This window comes from Hemicordylus capensis, chromosome 2, assembly GCF_027244095.1.
Source record: "Hemicordylus capensis ecotype Gifberg chromosome 2, rHemCap1.1.pri, whole genome shotgun sequence".
Lineage (NCBI taxonomy): Eukaryota > Metazoa > Chordata > Lepidosauria > Squamata > Cordylidae > Hemicordylus > Hemicordylus capensis.
Genome location: NC_069658.1, coordinates 211,884,101 through 211,908,468, shown reverse-complemented (window position 1 = coordinate 211,908,468; position 24,368 = coordinate 211,884,101). Strand labels below are relative to the sequence as shown.

The 24,368-nt window shown below is 53.1% G+C and overlaps 1 protein-coding gene across 8 annotated transcripts in view; it reads left to right on the top strand.

Moving 5' to 3' along the window:
* Positions 1-24,368, top strand: part of TCF3 (transcription factor 3) — a 98,377-nt gene that overhangs the window by 62,175 nt on the left and 11,834 nt on the right. For 3 of the 8 annotated variants that reach the window (XM_053295953.1, XM_053295951.1, XM_053295952.1), the window contains exons 7-18: positions 333-462; positions 5,113-5,162; positions 10,016-10,118; positions 10,258-10,397; positions 12,144-12,270; positions 14,421-14,479; positions 15,188-15,266; positions 19,999-20,072; positions 20,471-20,662; positions 20,817-20,946; positions 21,839-22,001; positions 23,013-23,251. In XM_053295953.1, the coding sequence (XP_053151928.1) occupies positions 333-462; positions 5,113-5,162; positions 10,016-10,118; positions 10,258-10,397; positions 12,144-12,270; positions 14,421-14,479; positions 15,188-15,266; positions 19,999-20,072; positions 20,471-20,662; positions 20,817-20,946; positions 21,839-22,001; positions 23,013-23,251 (1,486 nt within the window). The remainder of the gene's footprint in view (positions 1-332; positions 463-5,112; positions 5,163-10,015; positions 10,119-10,257; positions 10,398-12,143; positions 12,271-14,420; positions 14,480-15,187; positions 15,267-19,998; positions 20,073-20,470; positions 20,663-20,816; positions 20,947-21,838; positions 22,002-23,012; positions 23,252-24,368) is intronic. The other 5 variants (XM_053295957.1, XM_053295955.1, XM_053295958.1 and 2 more) reach the window with 3 other exon arrangements.

Genomic DNA, 24,368 nt, shown 5'->3' with positions numbered 1-24,368 from the left:
TTATTGCGTGCTGGAGAAACAGGAGGGGAAAGCCTTCTCTTTCGTATCGCAGCTTGTTTCGTATCGCCGCCCCTCTTGGCTAATTCTAAGAAACCTCCTTGTCATCACTTTTAATTCTATGTGCCAAGGTGCAAGAGGCCCTGGCCCCGCCGGGTGGGCCTCTTGCATCCCAACTTGACGCCCGGCACCTCCGCTTCGGAGGGCGTGCAACCCCTGGCGTTCCCCGGAGGCTGCAGCGACGCGAGGGCCGGGCTGGGTTTCCACATCCCGGGCTGGCTGGCTGGCTGGCTGGCCGCCTCCTCATGCGTGGTGTTATTGTTTTTGCTCTCCAGGCTGGCTTCCTGCCCAGCGAAATGGGGATTTCAAGTCCCAGCACGCTCTCCCCGACGGGGGTGAAGGGAGGATCTCAGTTCTACCCGTATCCCAACAACCCTCGCAGGAGAGGAGCAGACAGCAGTATAGGTACGTGGATCCCCTGGAAGGCTGGGGTGAGCTGTCGCTCGAACCCAGGCCCTCCTGGTCCCTGTGCTCCTGGTGCCGGAGGGGGTGGGCTATGGGGGTGCCCCGTGCAATGGGTGGCGTCTGGAATCAGGACTCACAGAAGACCGCCCTCCTCCCTGCCGCGGAGAACCGTTTGGCAGGACCCGCCACAAGAAGGGGGACAACAAATGAATTATTTTTATTTTTGTTTGTTCGATTTCTATACCACCCTTCGAAAAATGGCTCAGGGCGGTTTGCATAGAGAAAAAGCAAACAAACAAAGATGGCTCCCTGTCCCCAAAGGGCTCACAACATAAGAGAGACGCCAGCAACAGCCACTGGAGGGATGCGGTGCTGGGGGTGGATAGGGCCAGCTGCTCTCCCCCTGCTAAATAAAGAGAATCGGGAGCCAGCGTGGTGTAGTGGTTAGAGTGCTGGACTAGGACCGAGGAGACCCGAGTTCAAATCCCCATTCAGCCATGAGACTTGCTGGGTGACTCTGGGCCAGTCCCTTCCCTCTCAGCCTAACCTACTTCACAGGGTTGTTGTGAGGAGAAACCTAAGTATGTAGTACACCGCTCTGGGCTCCTGGGAGGAAGAGCGGGAGATAAAATGTAAACAATAATAATAATCACCACATTAAAAGGTGCCTCTTTGCCCAGTTAGTAGGGGTTGACGGAGGAGAAGCCTCAATGCGGCTGTTTGACTGTGATGGCGGGCATTGCTCCTTCACGCCCAAAGGCAGCCTGCTACTCAGGAGTAACAGCACTGTTGGCGTACTGCCGTCATGCCCTCGGGGTGGGCCTTTCCGAGGCATTCCAACGGGAGACTGTATTATTATTATTTATTATTTTATTATTTTACATTTATATCCCGCTCTTCCTCCAAGGAGCCCAGAGTGGTGTACTACATACGTGAGTTTCTGTAGGGAGCGAGAGCCCTTCTACCGAGTCAGAACCTTGGTCCATCGAACCCAGGACTGCTCACACCAGGTGTGGGGATGATGGGAGTTGTAGTTCACCAACAGCTGGAGAACCGGGGTCGCCTACCCCCGGTCTACACTGACGGGCAGATTCTCTTCAAGGTTTCAGGCAGGGGAGTCCCTGTCTGGGACTGTCTCCCGGCCCTGTCTGGAAACACTGGCGGGGGTGAACCTGGGGCCTTCTGCAGGCAAGCAGACGCTCTGCCACTGAGTTACACCCCAGCCCCAGCCCCTAAGAGGAATAGTTTGCTGCAGGCGGCAGTGGTTGCCCATCCAAATGCAAACCAAGGTGAACCCCCCCCCCGTTCCTGTCCGCTGTCTCCAGACCAGCTCTCCGCCTTCCTCTTCCCCAGCGGGGTCTCACTCCTGCCCTCTCCACAGAGTAGACCGTGGGCATGCTGTGCAGTCCTTGCAGCCTGGAAGAGGCTTGTGGGGAAATCATTTTTGAGAGGAGAGGAGTGCGCTTAGGAGGATACTCCCCCACCCCCCTCCCCTGGAAACAGGAACGGGGCCTCACGGACAGGTTGATAACCCTCCCCCCTTTTCCAGCCCTCCCCCCCCCCCCATGTGGCCACGTCTCTCCTGGATTTGGCGGCCGGCCACTTTGCCCCACGAGGTCAAAGCGGTGGCGGGTGGGCCCCTTTCCCTCCACCTGCCAGAGGGGGCTTTGCCGGGCTGCTTGGAGAGGCAGCTGCTGCTTAAGACCAGACCAGCCCCCCCCCCCCCGCTTATTATGGGGTGGAGCGGAGGTGTCTTCCCTGCCTGCCTGAAGCTCCGTGCTCCAAATCCAGACATCTGGCATTCATTGATGGAAAGGAATTCCAGGAATGGAGACCTGTTAGAGAAGCCGAGCTTTTGGCTTTCTCCTCTCCTCCTCCCCGCCCCTCCCCGCTCCCCTCCAGCAACAGCATGGGCAGAACAGAAGGCCTTGGGATCGGGAGGGGGGGCTTTTTAAAGAACAACCCCACCCCTCCCTTTGGGCACATGTGCCACGCTTAAAGAGAAATTCTGCACCCCAGTACTGCAGATTCTGCCCTGCAAGGGAAAGTGCAACCTGTACTTTTGGGGGGGGGCATCATTTCTCATTTTGCATGCATCGTTCTGGTGATGGGGAGGGGGAAGGAAGCTGTTGGGGACACCAAAGCTCTTCCCCTAGCAACTGGAGAGCACGCTGGACCACCCCTGTCAGACGCTGGCCCAGGATTCTCGCGTTTTTCACCTGCACAAAGACTAGAATCTTCGGGGTTCTTTTATTTATTTATTCTCAACAAAGCCTGAGATTCTCTGGAAGCTCAATCCTGAGCCTGGTGCCACATTGTGCCCTGTGGAATCGTGGCCCACGTACAGTTTCTGAAAGGCAGGAGTGCTATTTGTGAACAAAAATAAACATTGCAAGGAGAACCTGCTCTCACTGACGACCTGCACACCTTCCTCTTGGGATGCTTTGAGAAGCACTCAGTGGAGGAAAGCTGGTCTGGTGGGAGCAAGCATGACTTGTCCCCTTAGCTAAGCAGGGTCTGCCCTGGTTGCATAGGAATGGGAGACTAGACGTGTGAGCACTGGAAGATATTCCCCTCTTAGGGGATGGAGCCACTCTGGGAAGAGCAGAAGGTTCCAAGTTCCCTCCCTGGCAGCATCTCCAAGATAGGGCTGAGAGAAATTCCTGCCTGCAATCTTGGAGGAGCCACTGCCAGCCTGTGTAGACAATACTGAGCTAGATGGACCAGTGGTCTGACTCAGTATATGGCAGCTTCCTATGTTCCTAGCTCTCTCTCTCCCCCTATTTGGAGAGGAGAGCTGGTCTTGTGGCAGCAAGCATGACTTGTCCCCTTAGCTAAGCAGGGTCCGCCCTGGTTGCATATGAACGGGAGACTAGAAGTGTGAGCACTGAAAAATATTCCCCTCAGGGGATGGAGCCACCACTCTGGGAAAAGCAGAAGGTTCCAAGTTTCCTCCCTGGCAGCATCTCCGAGAAATTCCTGCCTGTGACCTTGGAGAAGCTGCTGCCAGTCTGTGAAGACAATACTGAGTTAGATTTACCAATGGTCTGACTCGGTATATGGCAGCTACCTATGTTCCACTGCTGGCCAGAGGTGGACATGACTGAACATCCGGCCAGCTCTGTGTCTTAGGTATGCCTGGGACTATTCCTGCCGACAAAATGGATCAGGACAAATTCCCTCTTTTAATGGCAAAGGTCCCAGTTCAATCCTCTGCAGCATCTCCTTGTAGGGCTTGTAGAGATGCTGCCAGTCAGAGCTGACAGTACTGAGCTAGATGGATCAGTTTCCTTACTCGGGAGAAGGCAGCTTGCTCTGTTCATCGAGAGCCTCCCTAGCTCATCAGCATGCAGAAAGCTGCAGGTTCCATCCCTGCTGGCAGCATCTTCAGTTAGTGCTGGGAAAGGCCTCTATCTCTGAAATCCTACAGAGCTGCTGCCAGTCAGTGCAGACAGTACTGAGCTAGCTGGACCAAAGTTCTGACTCTGTATAAGGCAACTTTCCAGGTCCGCCCAACAAAGACGCAGTTACCAAACGGATGAGGAGTTCTTGTGTCTTAACAAAAGCATCTGGTTCTCTGCCTTGAAGTAGGATCCGTTTTCGAGGAGTGTGTACTTGCTCTCCTTCCCCCACCAACCAAGTTACTTAAACACACACACACACACACACACACACAATTTCCTGCCCCGCCCCCTTTCCCCCCTTTCATCCTCCTGCATTCGAACTAACGAGATCCACCTGCTGCTGTGAGCAGGTTGAGTCCATAAAAACGCCTCTGCCGAATGGATGCTGGGTCCTAGCGCCCAGCCGTTTGGGCTCTCTCCCCAGAGCAGAAGTCCTCACACTAGATGCCACGAGGGAAGTGCTGTGGGACACGAACTCGGGGCCTCCTGCCCTGCTGCATATCTGCCTGATTTCACACCTCTGCCCTTGCCTTCTCCTCATAAGCTTTGTTTGGTGTTTGTGACATGGGCGGGCAATTCTTCTGTGCTGGGTGCTACTGGGTCACCCACCCGCTTCTCATGGGGACGGGCAGCAAGTGGTCTGTCCTTGGCAGGAGGCTGCCTGGTGTCTCTCTGCGTGAACCCCTGTATGTCCAGGAGAGCAACTTGAGCCGAAATGTCCAGGGGACGGAGAACGCTTTCTCTCTTTACAGACACCCAAGTATAACCCCCTTGAGCTGTGAAAGTGAGGCATACCTCCCAGGTTTGGTTTGGGGGGTGCGGGCAACTGAAGGCTTAGGAAACACTGAGGTGGGCTTTGGGGTTGGATGGAAGTATCTGCAATGCGAGTGGCTTGCTCCCAAGAGAGCGGGGGAAGGAAAGAGGATCTTGGCCTCTCCTCCCTGCCCCCTTTTGCTGCTGAAACCCGGCTGGCTTCCAAGAAAAAGTGGGAGGTCTTTACATTCTGGAAGAAAAAGAGAAGCAGGAGAAGAGGTGCCGAAGTTCAAGATCTGGAGTCTTCTTTCCTGCCTGTCCATGGGCGGGGGGCCAAATAAATGCTCGAAGGGTTGCAGCCTCACTAGGTTACAAATCGCCCCGTTGACCTTTGCCCAATTCCACTCGCTTCCCTCACTGTGGGTAAAACGTTGGAAAAAAATGGCTTCTTAAAATCTTTCTCTTTTTTTTCCTCCTCCCCCTCCAAATTTAGACGGACAACCTAAAAAGGTTCGCAAGGTCCCTCCAGGACTCCCCTCTTCGGTAAGCTGCATCCTTCTTTGCAAACATGTACTTGCCTATTGGCTGTGCTGCTGTGATGTCACGGAATGTTCACAGGCTGGCCGGAAGCGGCCATGAGGGGAGGAAGGGGCAGTGGTGGGATACTGAAGGTGTGTACAGATGCGGGACTGGAGCTTGAGGGGCAGTTTGAACAAAGGAAAACCCTTGCACAGGGCCCAGGCTGAAGTGGGGGGCTGTGTACGATTAATTGGTGGGGGCATAGTGGTCTCGAGAAGAAAAAAGAGGGAGCAGAAAGCTAGCAGAAATATGGGTTGAAGGAACTTGAATCTAAGGAGCAGAAGGACAAAAGGGGGAGCCAGTTTGCAAGGTGTAGAGAAAGAGACTGCAGCCTATCGGGCAATGGAGAAACAGGACGTTGAATAGTGTATCAAACTGTTTTGAAAACGCTAGTTGGGTTTTTGGATATCTGGATTTGTGTCATTGTGCATGCATTTTTCCCTTTGTGTTCATGGTGTGTAAAGGCAAAGTGTGCCGTCAAGTCGATTTCGACTCCTGGCGCCCACAGAGACCTGTGGTTTTCTTTGGTAGAATACAGGAGGGGTTGACCATTGCCTCCTCCCGTGCAGTATGATGCCTTTCTGCATCTTCCTATATTGCTGCTGCCCAATACCAGGGGAGATTCAAACTGGCAACCTTCTGCTTGTTAGTCAAGCATTTCCCTGCTGTGCCAGTTATGGTGTGTAGCCTCTGTGAAAAGGGGGCTTATCTCTCTTGCTTACATTAGAAGCAGCACGTCTGTGGCTGGTGTAGGAGTAATCCAAGGAGCTGAGGTTGCTTCCTCTCCAGCCTGAATCTTGCTGATGGGAGCATTAAGTATCCCCAAGTAGGGCTTGGAAAGATCTTTGAAAGGAAAGCTGCTGCCAATCAGTGTTAGCAGTGCTGGCCTGGATGGGCCAAGGGTCTGACTCTGGCAGTCAGCAGTCGTTAGGCAGCAGGTTCAACTAGCTTTTTCTGGGAGGGGCTAATTCTGCTGCATCCATACAGTGGGTCCTATGTTGGGTCATTCAATCTGTGGACTTGGACTGAGCATCTCAGCCTCTCAGCCAGGCTTGAAAGCATTTTCCAGGACCTTGTGGGGCTTGGTTTGTGATCATGAGGAGGCGCATGGAGGGTTTGGCATAGGAGCAGCTGTACTCCTGCAAGGATCTGGACTTTCACCCTCCAGGCATATAAAAGTCACTCACTTCCTACTTTCCTCCCTCTCTTGTCTTTCCCACTGAATCCCCCAAGGAGTCCAAATTCTGAACATTCTGGATTCAGCATTATTGTATAAATGATGCAAGTGTGCTCCTTTCTTATTTCATGTGATTCAGCCCGGTTTTGCTACGCAATCCTAAGACTACCAACTTTTAAAATGAAATGAACGCTGAGGGCCCTGTGAAGCGGAATTCCTTGTCTGTGGGTCCTTCTGATGCTCCCGCTGAATCCAGAAAGCTATAATCCTCCTAGGAAAGGCATTGTCCAAATGCTGCCATATGCATATATCCATTCTTTATTAAATTAAATTAAAAATTGGGAACATCAAACTGTGCTAACGGCATACATTTTTATTTCTGTGAATACCCCACCCTCTGTCCAGTTTCTCCATTTATCCTCGTCTCTTTCACACCCCCAGAGCAACTTCAGTTTCCCACCTCCAGACAATGTTTTTCCTCTGTCCCCAGTCACTTCCCAGGGTTCCTTCCCCCCGCCCTCCTAGAGGTAATTTAACTTTAGTATGATGAGGCTTATGCATTTAAACCTGAAGAGTGGGGAGCCAGTGTGGAAGAGCTGCAGAAAATCTCTCAAATCGACATTGTTTTTCCTTTTTGTGGGGACGGGGTGGGGAGAGATGAACGCTTTCTCCCTCTTCTGGGTGATGGTGAGTTTTAAAATGCAAGGAGTGATCTCACCTGTAGGGATCCCCCCTCCAAGCAGGGAAGGGGAGGGCTGGGCTTTTTTGTCTGCTGAGGAAGGCACAAAGGCAGAGCTGGAGGGGGGGGGCTGTATGCAGCCAGGGACGAGGCCCACTTGAGGCCAAGGGGGCTGCGTTTTGATTTAGTGCTTCCTGTTGAGGGCCGGACGGAGAATATGGACGTGCTTGTCCCTCACGCCGGACACTTTGCAGTTCTCAGGAGCCACTCCAAAGCACGTGGTACAAGCGAACATTATTAGTACCCAGTGGCGCGCCCCCCCCCAAAAGAAGAAGAAGAAGAAGAAGCTTTTAGCTGTGCAAAAAATGGTTTTCTCTTGGCTTGCAAACTGTTCCCCCTCTCCGTTCTCGTCACAAAACTCAGGATAAAACGGCCAAGACCTCTTGCTTTTGGGTGCGGGGAGGGACCGGATGAACGATTTCTCACTCCGTGCCGCTGTCCATACAACCGAGTGTAATTTCTGAGCCCGGTTTATTTATGTTCTTCTTTTGCCGCCTTCTCTTTTGCTTGCACCTTGAAGCAAGCAGGTGTGGGAGGTTCTGTGTTCTCAAACCTTGCGCGTGCCAAAGTTTCTAAACTCTTTCCCCCAACCCATAAATCAATCTCTCTCTCTCTCTCTCTCGAATGGGGTGTGCCGGTTTAGAACGGCTGCTTTTTACGTGTGTTCTCTCTTCCCTTCCCTTCCTTAGTTCTGTTCTGATTCTAAGGTGTCCCCCCCTCCTCCCCATTTCCCCCACAAAAGCTCCCTAGGCATGAGGTGGTGGCCATTTGAGCTGCTGTCGAGGGTGGGAGCGCTAACGGGTATGAAATGCATTGCATCTTCAGCACGCAATCTCTGTGTGTGTGTGTGTGTGTCTTCACCCTCGCCACCGTCTTTTGAGGGGGGCTACAGAAACTCAAGACTTCTCAGGAGCACAGAGGCCACCCTCTTCCTGCAATTATCGGAATCTCCTTGCCTGAGGTTTAAGATGGAGCTGGTGGGGCTCCCCCACCCTTCTGGTCTCTGAAGCTGCGTTCCCCCCCCCTTCCCCTCTTTTTGTCTCCCATCCTCCTCCTCCTCCCCCTCCCGCCCTCCCTCCCTCCCTCTCTCCCCCTCCCGCCCCAGCACCACACAGCTGCCTGGAGGACTGGCTTTATGCCAAGCACTGGCAGATGGCGGATGGCTATTATTCGTGCTTCGCTCGAGTCCCAGTCCCGGCTCCTGCTATTTAATCAAATTATAGGAAAAGGCAATTTACTGGATTTCTTATTCCTTGTAGCCTGTTTCATTCCCCCGCTCTCCCTCCCTGAGCCTCTCTGGCGCTCTCCCCCTTGCTCCCCCCCCCCCCGCTCCAGCACACACCTTTCTGCAAATGCACACTGCAGAGGGGAGAGATTGGGGGCGGAGGGGGGGGGGAGCTGGGCCGGTTGGCTCCTTTCCTCATTCCTCCCTTCCAGCACCCCGATAACACGGTGAAGGGCCTTGGATGAAATGGAAGAGGGCAATCGAGGAGGGAGCTGGAGTGTGTGTGTGTGTGTGTGTATGCGCCCATGCACGCACGCAAAATCCTCGAAAACGCCTGGCCAGAATGCTAGCCCCCACCCCTCCCCCACGATGGGCCAGCGGAGCGGAAATCCATGCAGTTTTTACCCGCCTGAGAATCTTCCAAGAGGCTCAAAATGTTTTCGCCCCTGCTCATTCTGAAACTTCTGAAGCCGGTATCAATAGAGATATTTTTCAGTGCCTCCAGTTAGTCATTTCTGTTCCCAGGGCTGGGCTCTCATGCCCATGGGCCTCCCTGGGGACTGGCGCACGGTTACGTTCTCAGACCAGCAGCGGGGACCTTGAAGTGTGCCCCACTGGAACCTGTTGTATGAGGAGCCATTTGCGTCAGCTTAGCCCAACGGAGTTGTTCTGCCCCCAATATTCAGGGGCAGAATGTGCTCTACTGAGTTAGGCTGCCAGCACACGGCGGGTGGATGGCTGGCCCTTAATAAATCCGTGCCCTAAGCCAGGACTGCTCGACTCCAGCCCTCCTGCAGATGTTGGCCTACAACTCCCATAATCCCTGGCTATGGTCCACTGTGGCTGGCTGGGGATTCTGGGAGTTGTAGTCCAAAAACAGCTGGGAGGGTGGCGAAAGTTTGTGTAGGCCTGCCATAAACAGATTGCTTGCTACATACTGTGATGTTCTTCTCCTAGGGATCAGCTATGCAGTCTTTGCCCATTTGGACCTCTTTGGGGGTTTCTGTATATATTAATTTTAATGGTTCATAATCTGCCTTCTTATCTGTCTGAATGATCAAGGCAGCATGCAACAGAAGCCTTATAAATGTGAAAAATTAAATGGAGTTTGCAAAGTCCCAGGCACCACTAGATACCCGCCTCTTTAGCTCCCAGCCTCAAGAAAACCTGATGTCCCTAATTCTGCCCCCTACTCCACCCTAGTTACGACAACTGAGACTCCATCTTGAACCTGAAGTGCGATCCCTTGCCGCCTGCAACTGTGGAAACCTGCTAGTCGAGCGACCTTCTGGTTCCCTCTCTGGTGCTCCACAGCACCACCACTGCAGGTGGCCAGAGTGTGACATTGCATATGAATGCAAGCTAGGGTCTGGTGATGCAGGGAACCAGTAGGGTTCCAGTGGAGCCATTAAGGATGCTGACTCTGGCCTGTGGCCTCCTTGTCGATCAGCCTTCTTTAACTGGCTAGCAAACCTGGGTATCTATAATGTGTTGATACCTACCTGGAGGCAAGTGTGTTGAAGACCATGCTTACGGGTTTCCTGGAAACCACTGCAAGGGCCTTACTGTAGTTGAAAGTCAGCGTCGAGAAGTTCTAAAGCTGCGCGGTCCTCGGAGGCACCGGGTTTAGCGGTGGAGGTCTTCCTATGATGATTAACTCCGCCTTTTCTTCACAGGTGTATCCACCCAACTCAGGTGATGATTACAGCAGGGAACCGGCTGGCTACGCGCCTTCCAAACCCTCCGGCACTGTTTACCCTGGAGCCTTCTACATGCCAGGTTGGCCTCCCTGTCCGCCCAAAACCCTTCCTAAAGGAAACGTCCCGCAGCCTTTGAGGTCCTTGGATAACTCAAGAGCCGCCTTGTCTGAACACAGCCTTCACCTGACCTCTTCCCTCTGCTTCCTTTTGACTTGCAGATGGACTTCACAACTCGGCAGATCTATGGAGTTCATCGGGCACCATGAACCAGTCCAATTACGGGGCCATTTTGGGTGCCTCTTCCTCCCCGCTCCCGCCGTCTGGCAACTTCAGCGGTCTTCACCAGCATGAACGGATGGTAATGGAGGATTTCTCGTACAACGTTGGGGGGCTTCCTGCCTGCATGCAGGATGACATTAGCCACGCAGCCCTTCTAATAGCGTCTGGACTCTTTTGTTAGGATTATTACAGTCACTGGATGAAGCGAGGCCCTTTAGAAGGTTACAAGCTTGAAGGCTGGGGGTTAAGAACACAGGAAGCTGCTTTATACCGAGTCAGACCACTGGTCTGTCTAGCTCAGTGGTGTCTATACAGGCTGGCAGCAGCTTCTCCAGGAGGTACAGGCATCTCAGCCCCGTCTTGGAGATGCTAGGGAGGGAACGCAGAACCTTAATAAGAAGAGCCCTGCTGGATCAGGCCCAAGGCGGCCCATCTAGTCCGGCATCCTGTTTCACACAGTGGCCCACCAGGTGACGCTGGGAAGCCCACAGGCAGGAGTTCAAGGGGCAGGCCCTCTCTCTCCTGCTGTTGCTCCCCTGCAACTGGGATTTGGAGGCATCTTGCCTCTGAGGCTGGAGGTGGCCTATAGCCACCAGACTAAGCATGCAGATGCTCTTCCACTGACCTATGGCCCCATCCCCTAAGCGGAACATCTTACAGTACTCACAAACGTAATCTCCCATTCAAATGCAACCCAGGGTGGACCCTGCTTAGCAAAGGGGACAATGTCCTCTGCTTCCTTCTCTCTCTCTGTCTCTCTCTGTCTCTCCAGTTCTTTCTTCCTTCTGTTGAAGCAAATTCCGGCCCTGAGCACAGCCTAGACTAGAATTCCTCAAAGCTCTCTTCCAGTTCTCAGCATCCCTTGATTTGCTGCACATTTCTTTCTCTTTCCCCACCTCCTCTCTCTTTCTCTCTCTCTTTCCCCACCTCCCCTCTTTCTCTCTCTCTTTCCCCACCTCCCCTCTTTCTCTCTCTCTTTCCTCCCCTCCCCTCTCTCTCTCTTTCCCCACCTCCCCTCTCTCTCTCTTCCCCCTCTCTCTTTCCCCACCTCCCCTCTCTCTCTTTCCCCACCTCCCCTCTCTCTCTTTCCCCACCTCCCCTCTCTCTCTCTTCCCCCCTCCCCCCTCTCTCTCTTTCCCCACCTCCCCTCTCTCTCTCTTCCCCCCTCCCCCCTCTCTCTCTTTCCCCACCTCCCCCCTCTCTCTCTTCCCCCCTCCCCCCTCTCTCTTTCCCCACCTCCCCTCTCTCTCTCTTTCCCCACCTCCCCTCTCTCTCTCTTTCCCCACCTCCCCTCTCTCTCTCCCCCCACCTCCCCCCTCTCTCTCCCCCCACTTCCCCCCCCTCTCTCTCCCCACTTCCCCCCTCTCTCCCCCCACCTCCCCCCTCTCTCCCCCCTCTCCCCTCCCTCTCTCTCTCTTCCCCCCCTCCCCTCCCCCCCATCTCTCTCCTTCCTATAAATCCTGGCATGATTGAGTCTAGCGGGGGGATATATCTGCAGTGTCCTGACCGCTGCTGCTCTGAATATGGTTCTGCTGCCCCTCCTTCCCAGCGGGAGCCTCTCAGGCGATCACTTCCCCCGCCTCCTCTCTGGCTTTTTACTCACACACGGTGGCCAAACTGGGGCCTGTGCAGCCCCTGGACATGGGCAGGATGCTTGTCCTACCCAATTAATGACCGCAGGAGCTAGTCTCGGGCCCGGGGAGGGTCATTCCTGCAGTGTCCTGCCCACGGCTATTCTGAGTATGGTTCTACTGCTGGCCCGTATGTGGATCTAAAACTTCCCCAGCTGCAGCCCGCTCACCCGTTTTCTCCCGCCTCCCCACAGAACTATCCGATGCATTCGGGAGAAGTCAATGGCGCGCTTCCATCTGTCTCGGGGTTTTCCTCCGCCTCCACCCAGTACGGAGTGTCCAGTCACACGCCACCAATTGGGGGGACAGAGAGCGTGATGGGTAGGTATCTGTTGTTGGGGGCAATCCCTTCCCACTCCTGAGATCTAGCGTTCCCGTGGAATTTCCTGGAATTCGGGGCAAAACGGGGGGGGTTCTGCACGGGGCAGATCTGTGGGATTTCAAGCACAGTGAAAACATTCCGCCAAGAGGGACAAAAGTTGCGCCCGCCCCTGCTTTCGAGCCCTGTGTCCTTGTGATTTGGATTCGCTGCCCTGGGGCACAATCCAGCCACATTTTAAGCTCTTATTGTTTTCAAGCGATGGGGTGGGGAAACTTCAGGATGTGCCCAGCTTCCCCGCTGAAAATCCATGGAGGTTGAAGGAGTGCTTAACTGGCAGGATCGTACCCGTGCCCAGGGAGGGGAGCTGGTGGCACCCCTGCAGGGTGGAGGCGGGGGGTGTCATGGGGCGGGGCCGCACCGAATGCTGGCAGCAGCCATGTCCCCTCCCCCCACCTGTTTCAGGTGACCCCCCCCCCGCCGCCGCCGCCTTTGCCGTCAGCATCCTTTCCCTCCCCTTCCCAACGCATGTAGGTTAATCCCCAGGGGAGTGGCTGGAGGCCGTTGGAGCCGAATGAGCGGAAATAGATCTGTTGGGTTTTAAGCTGCCGTCTGGGGACCGTAAGCAGTCATGCCTGCCCTCTTCATGATGGCCGGGCACGCAGCCTTCATCCCTTCCACGTCTGTTATGCACGGAGTGGGAGGCGCGGCTCCACCCGCCCCGGGGGGATTTTTGTGCATGTTTTCGGCACGGAATAAGGCGGGGGCGCGCCACGCATGTCCCCGCGTGCCGAGCTGTATGGAGCACGCCGGAGGTCCTGTGAGAGCCGCGGAGCCCCCGTCCTCCTACATGGCCCCTGCCCCTCCCCAACGGAGAATTCGGGAGCAAGGGCCTCAGCAGCCGCCTCCAAGGAGTGCCATCACTCAGCAAGATCCAGAAAGAAGAGATAAAGCGGATCAGCCGAGGGGGTGGGGTGGGGGAAGGCGCCGCCGGAGCCAGGCTAGGAAACCGCCAGCGCCGACGTTTCAAAACGCCAGGCTAAAGCCCAAAGCGGTCTAATCCCCTCGCCCCACTGTGAACCTGTTATGAAACCCTCTCTCCCGCCCGCCCCCAGCCCCCGTGCCCACTCTTTTCGGTGATCAGGAAGTTGGGCAAGGAACATCCGCCACCAAGAACCCATTAAAAAGCCCCACTCTTCTTGTTGTTGTTGTTTGTTCGATTTCTATACCGCCCTTCCAAAAATGGCTCAGGGCGGTTTACAGAGAGAAATAACAAATAAATAAGATGGATCCCTGTCCCCGAAGGGCTCACAATCTAAAATAAACATAAGACACACACCAGCAACAGCCACTGGAGGTCCTGTGCTGGGGGTGGATCGGGCCAGTTACTCTCCCCCTGCTAAATAGAGAGAATCACCACATTAAAAGGTGCCTCTTTGCCATGTTAGCAGGGGTAATCTTGTGACCCTGATTTCCAGGAGGTTCTGGCAGAGGAGGTGCCAGATCAGATCTGGGGCATTTGAGGGGCACCTGGTGAAAACGGGGTGTATTAATCCTGCACGGATGATCTGGGGTGCTGGGTGGTCTCTTTCTCTCTCCCTCCCTCTCTCTCTTTAACATGTCCCAAATTTCTTCAGAAAGACCTGTATAAAAGATGCGAAACGGAGCAGATCTGCTTTCTCTCTCTCTCTTCTTTTGCATTATTTTCATTCTGTATTTTACAAACAAATCTGCATATACTGAATTCACATCTGGCTAGTCATGGCGAAGAGCAGTGGAGAGTTTCGGGACACCCGACACCCTGCCCCCAACTGTGAGACACCTTTCCCTGCCGCCCCTCTGGTTTGGACGGCAGGAGTGGGTGTTGCCCGTATGCTTCCAGGCATACTGTCCTCACCATGAGGTCCAGAAACATGCTCCTTCGTCTTGAAACGACTGCCTGAGAGTCTTCAGAAGCTGAACTCTGTGGCTGGACCCTGGGTGGGTCCACGGGGGCACCTCTGCTGCCTGGTTGGGGTGTGCTGCTGGGCGGGGCGCGGAAGTGGTCCCAGCGGGCATTCTGGCTCCACGCGTCTGTGAATAACACCCCTGGGCATGTCTTCTCTCTTTGTCGCCCCCCCCCCCCCCCCGCCCCGGCACTCTTCTGCTTCAGGCAACCGAGGAACCAGCGCCGGCAGTTCAGGAGATGCGCTCGGGAAGGCGTTGGCTTCAGTAAGTGCTCGCCCTAAACTCTCGAGTAAAGGGGAAAGTGCAAATTGGTGGCCCTCCTGCCTCTCTTGCAGGGAAATCCCACCACAGGGTGAGAAATCCCTACAGTTACTACTTCGCTCAAGTGCAGGTCTGCCTTACTGTGAAGCAGGCTGGCAAGAGGGAGTGGAGGGCGTGCCGGCGGGTGCTCCGTTTCTGGCAGCAAAATGGCACCTTCCTCCTCCCCACCTCCCACTCCAAACGGGGTGGCAGAGAAGCAGATGAGGCAACGTTGTCCCATAGAAACAGAAAAGTTATTTCTTTGGGGCGGGTGAGGGTTGGTGCCGATAAGAACAAGGAGCTACAAAAGAATTCCCGGGATTTTTCTCACGTTGTGGTGAGATGTGTGTGTGTGTGTGTGTGTGTGTGTGTGTGTTTTAAAAGTGTGAATTTATTGGCAGTACTGCCTTAGCTTTGGAGATCCGGGCAAACCCTTTGTTGTCCAAGATAGAAAAATTGGCACCCCAGTGCCCAAACTCTGTTTGCTGAGTGAGCCATCCCATGCTGACCAGTGATGCATACCTATATACCGTGACCCTGAATTTAAGATGACTCCCTTAAAAAATATGGCTTAAGCATAAGTTATACTATTTATTAATATATTAATATGGCTTAAGCATAAGTTATACTATTTATTAATATGACACTCCTCATTCTCCCCTTCCTTTTCAGATCTACTCCCCAGATCACTCTAGCAATAATTTCTCTTCGAACCCATCCACACCGGTGGGCTCCCCTCAGGGAATAACAGGTAAAAGTGCTGAGTGTTGCTAGTGGGCGGGCAAGAGCTGTGCAAGGACTTGGAGATATGTCACACCAAATGGCAACAGCCAGGAGCAGTCTATCTGAGAAGAGGGGATTTCAACAGCTGTTCAAGTCCACAACCACTCAGCCCTCCCCGGCGTTAGTCTGCGCAGGCAGAGCCATATCCAGAGAGGGGACAGCCCCATCGGGAGTGCTGATTCACCCCAACTAAGATTAAAATAAATAAATAGCTTTCCTCAATTTGCAACATAATGGCTTCTGTATGAAGAGCAAGAGTTTCTTTTTAGGATATCTCATTTTGAACGAAAATCAGTGGTGGCTGGCACACACCCCACCCACCCCAAAATGCAATAGATCTCCAGACTCCACCCTTCTGACCCACCCAGCTCTGCCTCCCCTAGATCCCTCTGGTGGTGGGTTCTTTAAGTGATGCTGGGAATAATCCACCCTTAGCTATTGTGTTTGTGAACCTGGCAGGGTGCTTAAAGGAGGCACGAGCTAACTTAAGGAAGCTTATTTTTTATGCAAGAGGGGCGTTGATTGAAAAGTACGCTGCCTCCTACCGAATCAGACCCTTAGTCCAGCTAGCCCAATGTTGTCAGTACTGACTGGCAGCAACTCTCCGCGTTTTAAGAGGGATCTTTCCCAGCCCCACCTGGAGATGCTGTTGGGGACCGAATCTGCATGCAAAGCTATCCTGCCTAGAACCTGTGAACATAAATAGCACAACAGAACACCCAAGGCACCTGAAGGCATAAAAGGAGGGCAAGATCTTGGACAACTTTTTAAAAATTACCATAGTTTATCCTTAGACTGCCTTTTTGCATAATAATAATAATTATTATTTATTTTATTTTTTAATTGTTAAATGTATATACCGCCTTTCATTAAAAACAGTCCCAAGTATCAAGTGACAGCATCACGTTGAGAAAAAGTTCCTGTTCTTTACCAAACACATTCAGTTGATCAGCGAGTCAGACCTTGATTCAGTTGATCAGCGAGTCAGACCTTGATTCAGTTGATCAGCGAGTCAGACCTTGGTTCCATCTCACTCAGCACGGTCTTCACTGACTGGCAACATCTCTCCAGGGTTTCAGGCAGATCTTTGCCAGTTCTACTTGGGAGGTGCTGCCAGGGATTGAACCTGGGACCTTCTGCGTGCAAAAGAAGGGCTCTACCGCTGAGCTCAGTAAGGAAAACCTAATTCTCAGGTGTGGGGGAAGTTTCTGGACTTGAGAAATGAGTCGTCTCATTCAAGAAATACGTTTCTGATGTGGACCGTTCTTGGAGACTAAAATACACTGGGACGGGATTTGACGGCGGAGTTCTAGAAGCTTTTTGGCTATGAGGAAATCCCCGACTCTCTGCAGGCTTCTTTGAAGCCCCGTCTGGAAATATAGCCTCCTCACCTGGCAAGGAAGGCTGGATGAAGCCCTGTGTGGGGATGTGCGGTGGGGAGTCAGCCCCCCAGATGAGGAAATGACATGTTCCGACACTGGTTTCGGGCTAGATTTATCTTGCTTTTAGCATGAAACATATTTACAGCTTTTTAAAAAGAAAGAAAGCCCCAGATTGCTTGGGATTCAAACAGAAATCATGCTGGTACCCGCTTCCAAAGTATCAATTGTGGCCTGCAATAAAGGTTTGAGCCCACAGATCTGAGGTTTGTGACACACTGGCTCCATCTAGTGCCTTGTGTGGGGCTTGCATCTGAACCGGAAAATGTCCACGCAAGGGGTTTAAACCGGTGCTAGTTCTAGCTCAGTAGGGCCCTCCTGTTGGCTCCGTTATGTCTTGGGAACCACATCCTTTAGATCAAGGGTTCCCGTCTTGTGCTCCCCCAGATGTTGCTGAACTACAACTCCCATAACTGGACTACTGCAATGCACTCTATGTGGGGCTGCCCTTGTACGTAGTCCGGAAACTGCAGTTGGTCCAGAATGCGGCAGCCAGGTTGGTCTCTGGGTCAGCTCGGAGAGACCATATCACTCCTATCTTGAAAGATCTACACTGGCTGCCAATAAGTTTCCAGGGAAAATACAAGGTCTTGGTTATAACCTATAAAGACCTAAACAGCTTGGGCCCTGCGGTATTTAAGAGAACACCTTCTTCACTATGAGCCACACACCCACTGAGATCATTAGAGCCCCTGGTGGCGCAGTGGTAAAACTGCTGCCCTGTAACCAGAAGGTTACAAGTTCGATCCTGACCAGGGGCTCAAGGTTGACTCAGCCTTCCATCCTCCCGAGGTCGGTAAAATGAGTACCCAGAATGTTGGGGGCAATATGCTAAATCATTGTAAACCGCTTAGAGAGCTCCGGCTATAGAGCGGTATATAAATGTAAGTGCTATTGCTATTGCTATTGCTATTAGGAGATATTTGTCTACAGTGGCCACCAGCTCCTCTGGTGGCTACTCAGGGATGGGCCTTCTCTGTTGGGGATGGTCTTCTCCAAGGATTTGGAACACGCTTCCTGCTGAAATAAGAGCTTCCCCCTCTCTTACAACTTTTAAAAAGGCGGTCAAGACATATTTGTTCACTGAGGCTTTTAATTAGATACTCTATTAATAGTTTGATGGTTTTTCATAGTTTGAACATTTTAAATTTTAAATTGTTGTAATGTTTTAACCTTTTTACTTGTTGTTTTTTATAGTTTTGTTGTAAACCGCCCAGAGACTTGCGGTTTGAACAGTATACAAATATGTTAAATAAATATTCACCAGCTACAATTTATTGTGGCTGGGCATGATGGGAGTTGTAGTTCAGCAATATCTGGGGACCACAGGTTGGGAACCCCTGCTTTAGAGTAGGGTTCTTCATGGTAAGACCTGGGAGCTAGGGGTGCCCACGAACCAAATTCACGATCCAAATCGAATTTAGATCAAATTCGAGCCGAACCGCATGCTGTCGAACTGGTTCGGCCAAATTGTCCAGCCAGCCCTGTCTGTTTGATTCAGGACTGCTCAACTTTGCCCCCGCCCCCCAGCTATTTTTCGACTACAACTCCCATAATCCCCAGCCACAGTGGCCAGTAGCTGGGGATTATGGAAGTTGGGAGGCCAACATCTGCAGGAAGGCTGTTTGAGCAGCCCTGGTTGGATTGAACCAGTTTGGTGGCTAATAATTGTAAAGAGGAATCCAGTTAGGATTCCTCTTTACAAGTAAAGCAGTGGAGGTCCTGGCTCCTGTGAAGGGGTGGCCAGGGGGCGGCGGCGGGACAGGTAGTTAAAAAGGTCATCTTACCGCCCATCGTAGCTGCCGGTGCCACCACTCACCCCTCACCCCACCCCATGCAGCCCATATTCGAAGCGTGCACGATCCACCCCCTTTCTACCATGCCACCCAGGTGGCAGCGGCTCCATGCATGTGCGGAGGCCATTTGCATGGCCGCACAAATGGCATTTGCGCATGTGTGGACGCCACGCTGATGAATGGCCTCCGCGCATGGGTGGAGGCCAGAACCAAGCCGCTGCCATGTGGGCGGCTTGCTAAACGATGGAGGATCGTGCACGCTTCAGATATGGGCTGTGCTGGGGGGCAGGGCGCAGCAACAGCGGCAAGAGCTGCACTGAGCAGTAAGATAGCCTTTTGAACTACCTCTTGGGCTCCGAACCGGGGCGCCTGAACCATGCTCGGCTCGGTTTGGTCGATCCTCTGAACTGGTGTGGTTCGAGGCAAACCGGTTCGGCACCGAACCATTCATGCACGCCCCTGCCAGGAGCCAGTGGCCTCATCCATCATCCCTCAGTGCGGCTCTCTGAGGAATAATGTATTAGCCAAGCCGCCACCTTCCCCGGCACTGAGCAGATTCCACTGTTCCTCAGTGCTGTGCTTTTCCTAGTGTCAGCGGGGGGGGGGGGCGGCTTTAAGTGAAGAAGAGCTTTCTTAAGCCCCAGGGACGTCCGGGAAAGGTGCACACAGAGCACTGGGAAGAGTGGTCCTTCCCAACGCTTTCCCTGGAGCTCAATGGTTAGGGCTTGACAGGGCTCCATTTCTTTTAAATCCCCCCACTGCTGCTACCATGGGTGTTGGGGGATTCGCAGTGCTGAGGAGAGGTCAGTGCACTGGAAACAGCTCTTGCACTGAAGATTTGTTGGCCAGAGTGGCTTTTGCTTGGACAAAGCTGAAGACCACTGCTTTGGAAGCTGTGTTTCCTTTTTTGTTCCCCCCTCATGACTAATTGGGATGTTTTCTGGGGACCTTATGCTGCCGCATTTCTTAAAAATCCAGGTGCAAGCGATATACCCGCTGGATCCCCCATATCTACACAATTCCCCATATTGTATCCATATGGCATCCAGCATAGGAACTAGCAGAGGGCAGAAACCAGTTCCGTTCTTGGAATTATGAGGAACAGCCAGTTGTGTCAAGCCTTCATATTAAACCCATCTTCTGGTTTCAGGTTCCTAAGGCGGCGGCAGCAGCAGAGTTTCAACCTCATGGTCTCTCAGCTATGCATTCATGATAGCTGTGTGCTGAGTTGTACGATCCCTTGCAGGGATGGTGAACCTGAGGCTCTCCAGTTGCTGCCGGACTCCAACTCCCATCATCCCCTAGCCACAGTTGCAGCTGGGAGTGATGGGAGCTGTAGTCCGACCCTTGGGTTGACCGCTCCTGCTCTGTTGCAAGCTGCCATGGGGACTGTATGCATCAAAAGGCAGGGGGCATGCCTTTAGAACACTTTGATTCTCCTGTGCCGTTTCTCCTCCGCCTCCAGGTTCTTCGCAGTGGCCCCGAGCAAGCGGACAGGGTGCCTTATCCCCGAACTACGAAGGGACCCTCCATACTTTGGTAAGCTTCCCCCCATCACCTGCCTGCCTTGGCTTCCAGCAGCAGAGCAACTAATTGCATGGGTGCATAGCTGGCGGTCTCCACTGGCCCGGCTCTGATCCCCTCTTAGTCAGGGTGTGTGCCTGGGCCGAAGCTGCTTCCTACCCCAGCCTCCAGCTTCCTTCTTCTGTGAAATGGGGAGAGTGGTCGCCTGCCCCACAGATCTGCTGCCAGCAGGGACTAGAGAAGGCAGCTTTCTGACCCGTCCTCCGCTTTCTCCGTTTCCCCGCCCTTGGTTATTTGGATGCTTGCTAATGGATTTTTGGATGCTTGCTAATAACAAAGAGATTACTAAAGTGGGAGTGGCAGGTTGCTCCGCCTCTCACGTTCTCCCCCACCTCGTGTCCTTCTCCTCCAAGCAAAACAAAATGGAAGACCACTTGGACGAAGCCATCCTTGTGCTGAGGAACCATGCGGTGGGCCAGAGCAACCACAGGGACATCCATGACTTGTTGGCCTCGGCGTCCGGGCATGGCACCTCGGTGGGCGGTCTCAGCCAGTCTTTCCCCCCTGCCTCAGTCTTGCCGATAGCCAATCGGCACTCAAACCTGGTAAGGAGGAGAAAGTGTGTGTGTGTGGGGGGGTTGCACCAGGTGACAGGGGGTGCCTTCCCCATTTAGCACTCCTGTTCGACATCCCTTCCAGAATCTTTCGGAATCTTTCTGCCCTTTGTGGCTGATGGTTTTGTGTGTCCTCCTGCTGCAGGTGGGGGCGGGCGCTCACGCCGAAGACGGCCTCTCCAGCAACCCCAGCCTACTCCACAACCACGTTGCTCTCCCTGCCCAAGCCAGCTCGCTCCCGGACCTCAACAGAGGGCAGTCGGATGCCTTCAGTGGTAAGGCTGCATTTCGTGCCCTGAGTGTGAAGCACATGGAGGGTGCCAGCCCGAAGGGCTAGAAACCTGCTCTTTTTTAATTTTTAATTTTTTTAAAAGGGAGACTGAGATTTCCAGGGTTGTACACCGCTAAGGCATGTGCTTAGAACAGTAGTACATCTGCTGGTCACCTCCAGACTGGACTACTGCAATGCGCTCTATGTGGGGCTGCCTTTGTACGTAGTCCAGAAACGACCAGACTGCGGCAGCCAGGTTGGTCCAGAATGCAGCAGCCAGGTTGGTCTCTGGGTCATCTCGGAGAGATCACATCACTCCTATCTTAAAACATCTACACTGGCTGCCGGTAAGTTTCTGGGCAGAGTACAAGGTTTTGGTTATAACCTATAAAGCCCTAAACTGCTTGGGCCCTGGGTATTTAAGAGAACGTCTTCTTCGTCATGAACCCCACCACCCACTGAGATCATCGGGAGAGGTCCATCTGCAATTGCCACCAGCTCGTCTGGTGACTACTCAGGGACAGGCCTTCTCCACTGCTGCCCTGAGGCTTTGAAACACACTTCCTGCTGAAATAAGAGCCTCCCCTTCTCTTACAACTTTTAAAAGGGCAGTCAAGACACATTTTTTCACCCAAGCTTTTAATTAGATACTGTTTTAATTGTGTGTTAATAGTTTTAACTTTTTAATGGTAATTGTTGGAATGTTTTCATCTTTTTTTGGCTGTTTTTATTGTTTTGTAAACCGCCCCGAGAACTTGCATTTTGAGCGGCATAGAAATGTGATCGACAGATCGAAATCACATAGGAACTGAAACCGAAGTTTCTCCTCCGTGTGGACAAACTTCAGGTCATGAGCTTGGTCCAGGCTCTGACGTGCTGCTCTGCGTCTGTTTCAGGCTTGACGGGGAGCCTGGGGCGGGCCAGCGTCTCGTCGGGAACCAGCGAGATCAAGCGGGAGGATAAAGAGGATGATGAAAACACGTCGGTGGCCGACAACTCGGAGGAGGAGAAGAAGGAGCTGAAGCCGTCGCGAAATAGAACAAGGTGCTCACTGAACAGGTCTCGACCTTTCTCTGCTCCCTTCAAAGGCCTGTCGGGGAGGGGGAGGTCAGCCTTTGGAGGGTGGGGGTGGGTAAGGCCAAGCAGCCCCCCCCCCCGCCGTCAGGGTCCCTTCTCCTTCCAGGCTTGGGGGTGGTAGTGACCAAGGCTGCCAAGAACACCATTTCCACCTGCAAACAATGAGAACTTAGGTTCCACCTCTTGGCAAAAAGTTGCAGCGGGGAGTTGGACATCCTAAGGAGCCAATAAGCCCATTTCCCGACATCTGGGGATCTTCCAACCCTAGTGATCGGTTCCATTGATTTAATGGTCTTTCAGTGGCGTTGGGGCTTTGTTGCTTTTGTTGTTGTTGTTCTGGTTGTTAAGCAGCATTACTCCTTGTCCTGGGGGTGGAGAGCAACAGAAGAGGGGGCTCCATTTTGTTCCCACAGCTCAGCCACAGCTTTTGAAGCTGCCTGCCTTCTGGGAGCCCTTGGCACCTCACCGGTTCCCTGATAAGTCCCTTCTATACCTGCCATCCTCCTGCATGCTGCAGAGGCTTCTGGGTAGCGGATGCTCTAAAGCGCACATGGTTGGTTCATGGCAGCGTCTAGGCCTCTTTGGGCCTCCCCGATCTCCCTTGAATCAGACATGTGTCCTAAAATGCACCCAATGGTCCTCCCTTGCAGCTGCACATTGCAATGGAGAAAAGGGGGAATTTCTCCTTTTGGGAAGCATTGGCCTCCGCTCCTGATCTCCTCAAGGAACCCGATGAGCTTCTGAGGAATTCCCAGAACACAACTTGAAAACCACTGATCCCAGGGGGGTCCAGAGTGAAAGGGATGGGGGTTCCACCCATTCCAGCTCAGTGACACAAATCTATGTGTTGTGTTGGGTTTGACGTGTGTGCGTGTGTGTGTATGTTTGTGCGCGCGCATTTTAAATTACCTTTTTTGTGAACGTGTCCGGTGCCGAGGTGTTGCACGTGAGAAAAATGTCCCTCCCTTGTTTCATTCTTATTTGAATTATTAGTCAAGATGAGGATGAGGAAGACGACCTCCTTCCCCCAGAGCAAAAAGCCGAGCGGGAGAAAGAAAGGCGGGTCGCCAATAATGCCCGTGAGCGGCTGCGTGTCCGCGACATCAACGAGGCCTTTAAGGAACTGGGGCGCATGTGCCAACTGCACCTTAACAGCGAAAAACCGCAGACCAAACTGCTAATTCTACACCAGGCTGTGTCGGTTATTCTGAACTTGGAACAACAAGTTAGAGGTCAGTGAGGGCTTCCGACGTGGTGACGATTTGGAACGGCACGGGGCTGTCTGTCTTGTCTCCCCCACCCCCTGGCGCCGTGGGCGTGCCTGGCGCCCCACGCCCTGCTGACACTCCCTCAACTTCTCACGTCTTTCGACAGTGGTGCTTTTTCGTTTTACTTCTCTGTTCCATTTTTTTTGTTTTGGTTTTTGCATCCCTCACTCCCTGTTTTGCATTTGGGAAAGAACCTCACGCTTCCTGCATGCCATTCCTTTCGCTTGCGCAAGGGTCCCAGGCTTTTCTCGCGCCGAGCTCTTAGGACGGGTTTGCAACTTGGCCTCGTTTCTTTGGTTTGCTTTTTCACGGTGGGAATCCCGCCTTGGGGCGAGGACGCCCTCGAACCCTTCCCTTCTCCGCACACAGCATTGCTTGCTTCTATAAACACACCCCTAGGCTGGGCTTTGGGCTTTGCAGGAATGACTTTTTAAACTTGATCTCCGAGATCCCCCAGCTGAAGCCAGATGCAAAATCATGGCTTGGAGGTGGGAACGGTTAGCCATGGCACCCCATGAGCCATGCACTGGAGTGGCCGCCATATGCAAGCACAAGTCTGCGCCTGCGTTACTACAGATCAGGGATTCTAAACACCTAATCTAGGGTGGGGATGTCTTGCCGCTGCTGTTGCGAACATATGGAAGTCGGAAGCCCTTGCCCGTCTCCTGCAAACCACCTTCTGCCGGGTACAGCTTTGGGGAAATTCTTAACGTTGAAAAGAAACGAAGTTTCATCTCCGTTTCATTCCAGCGCCCTGTTCATAAGGGACATGATGGAAAGCACTCACCTCGTGGGGAGAGTTCCCAGAGAGCAGTGTCCTTCTGTTAAAATCCACTTTTCATGTAGCACATTCCACAGTTGCTCGTATCGGGGATAGCGCTCTCTGTTGCCCATCACGTCCAAACTTGGCCCATGGGTGGGTACTTCGGAGGGTGCTCTCCGTTGATCTTGCGAGGCCTCAGTGGGGCCTAAGGTAGTCTCTAAGAAAGGTGGGTCTAGGCTATTGGGGGTTTCCAATCATGGGGACTAGCACCTTGAAAGATGCTCAGACGTCGGGGGGGGGTGGGATTTTACCTGGGTC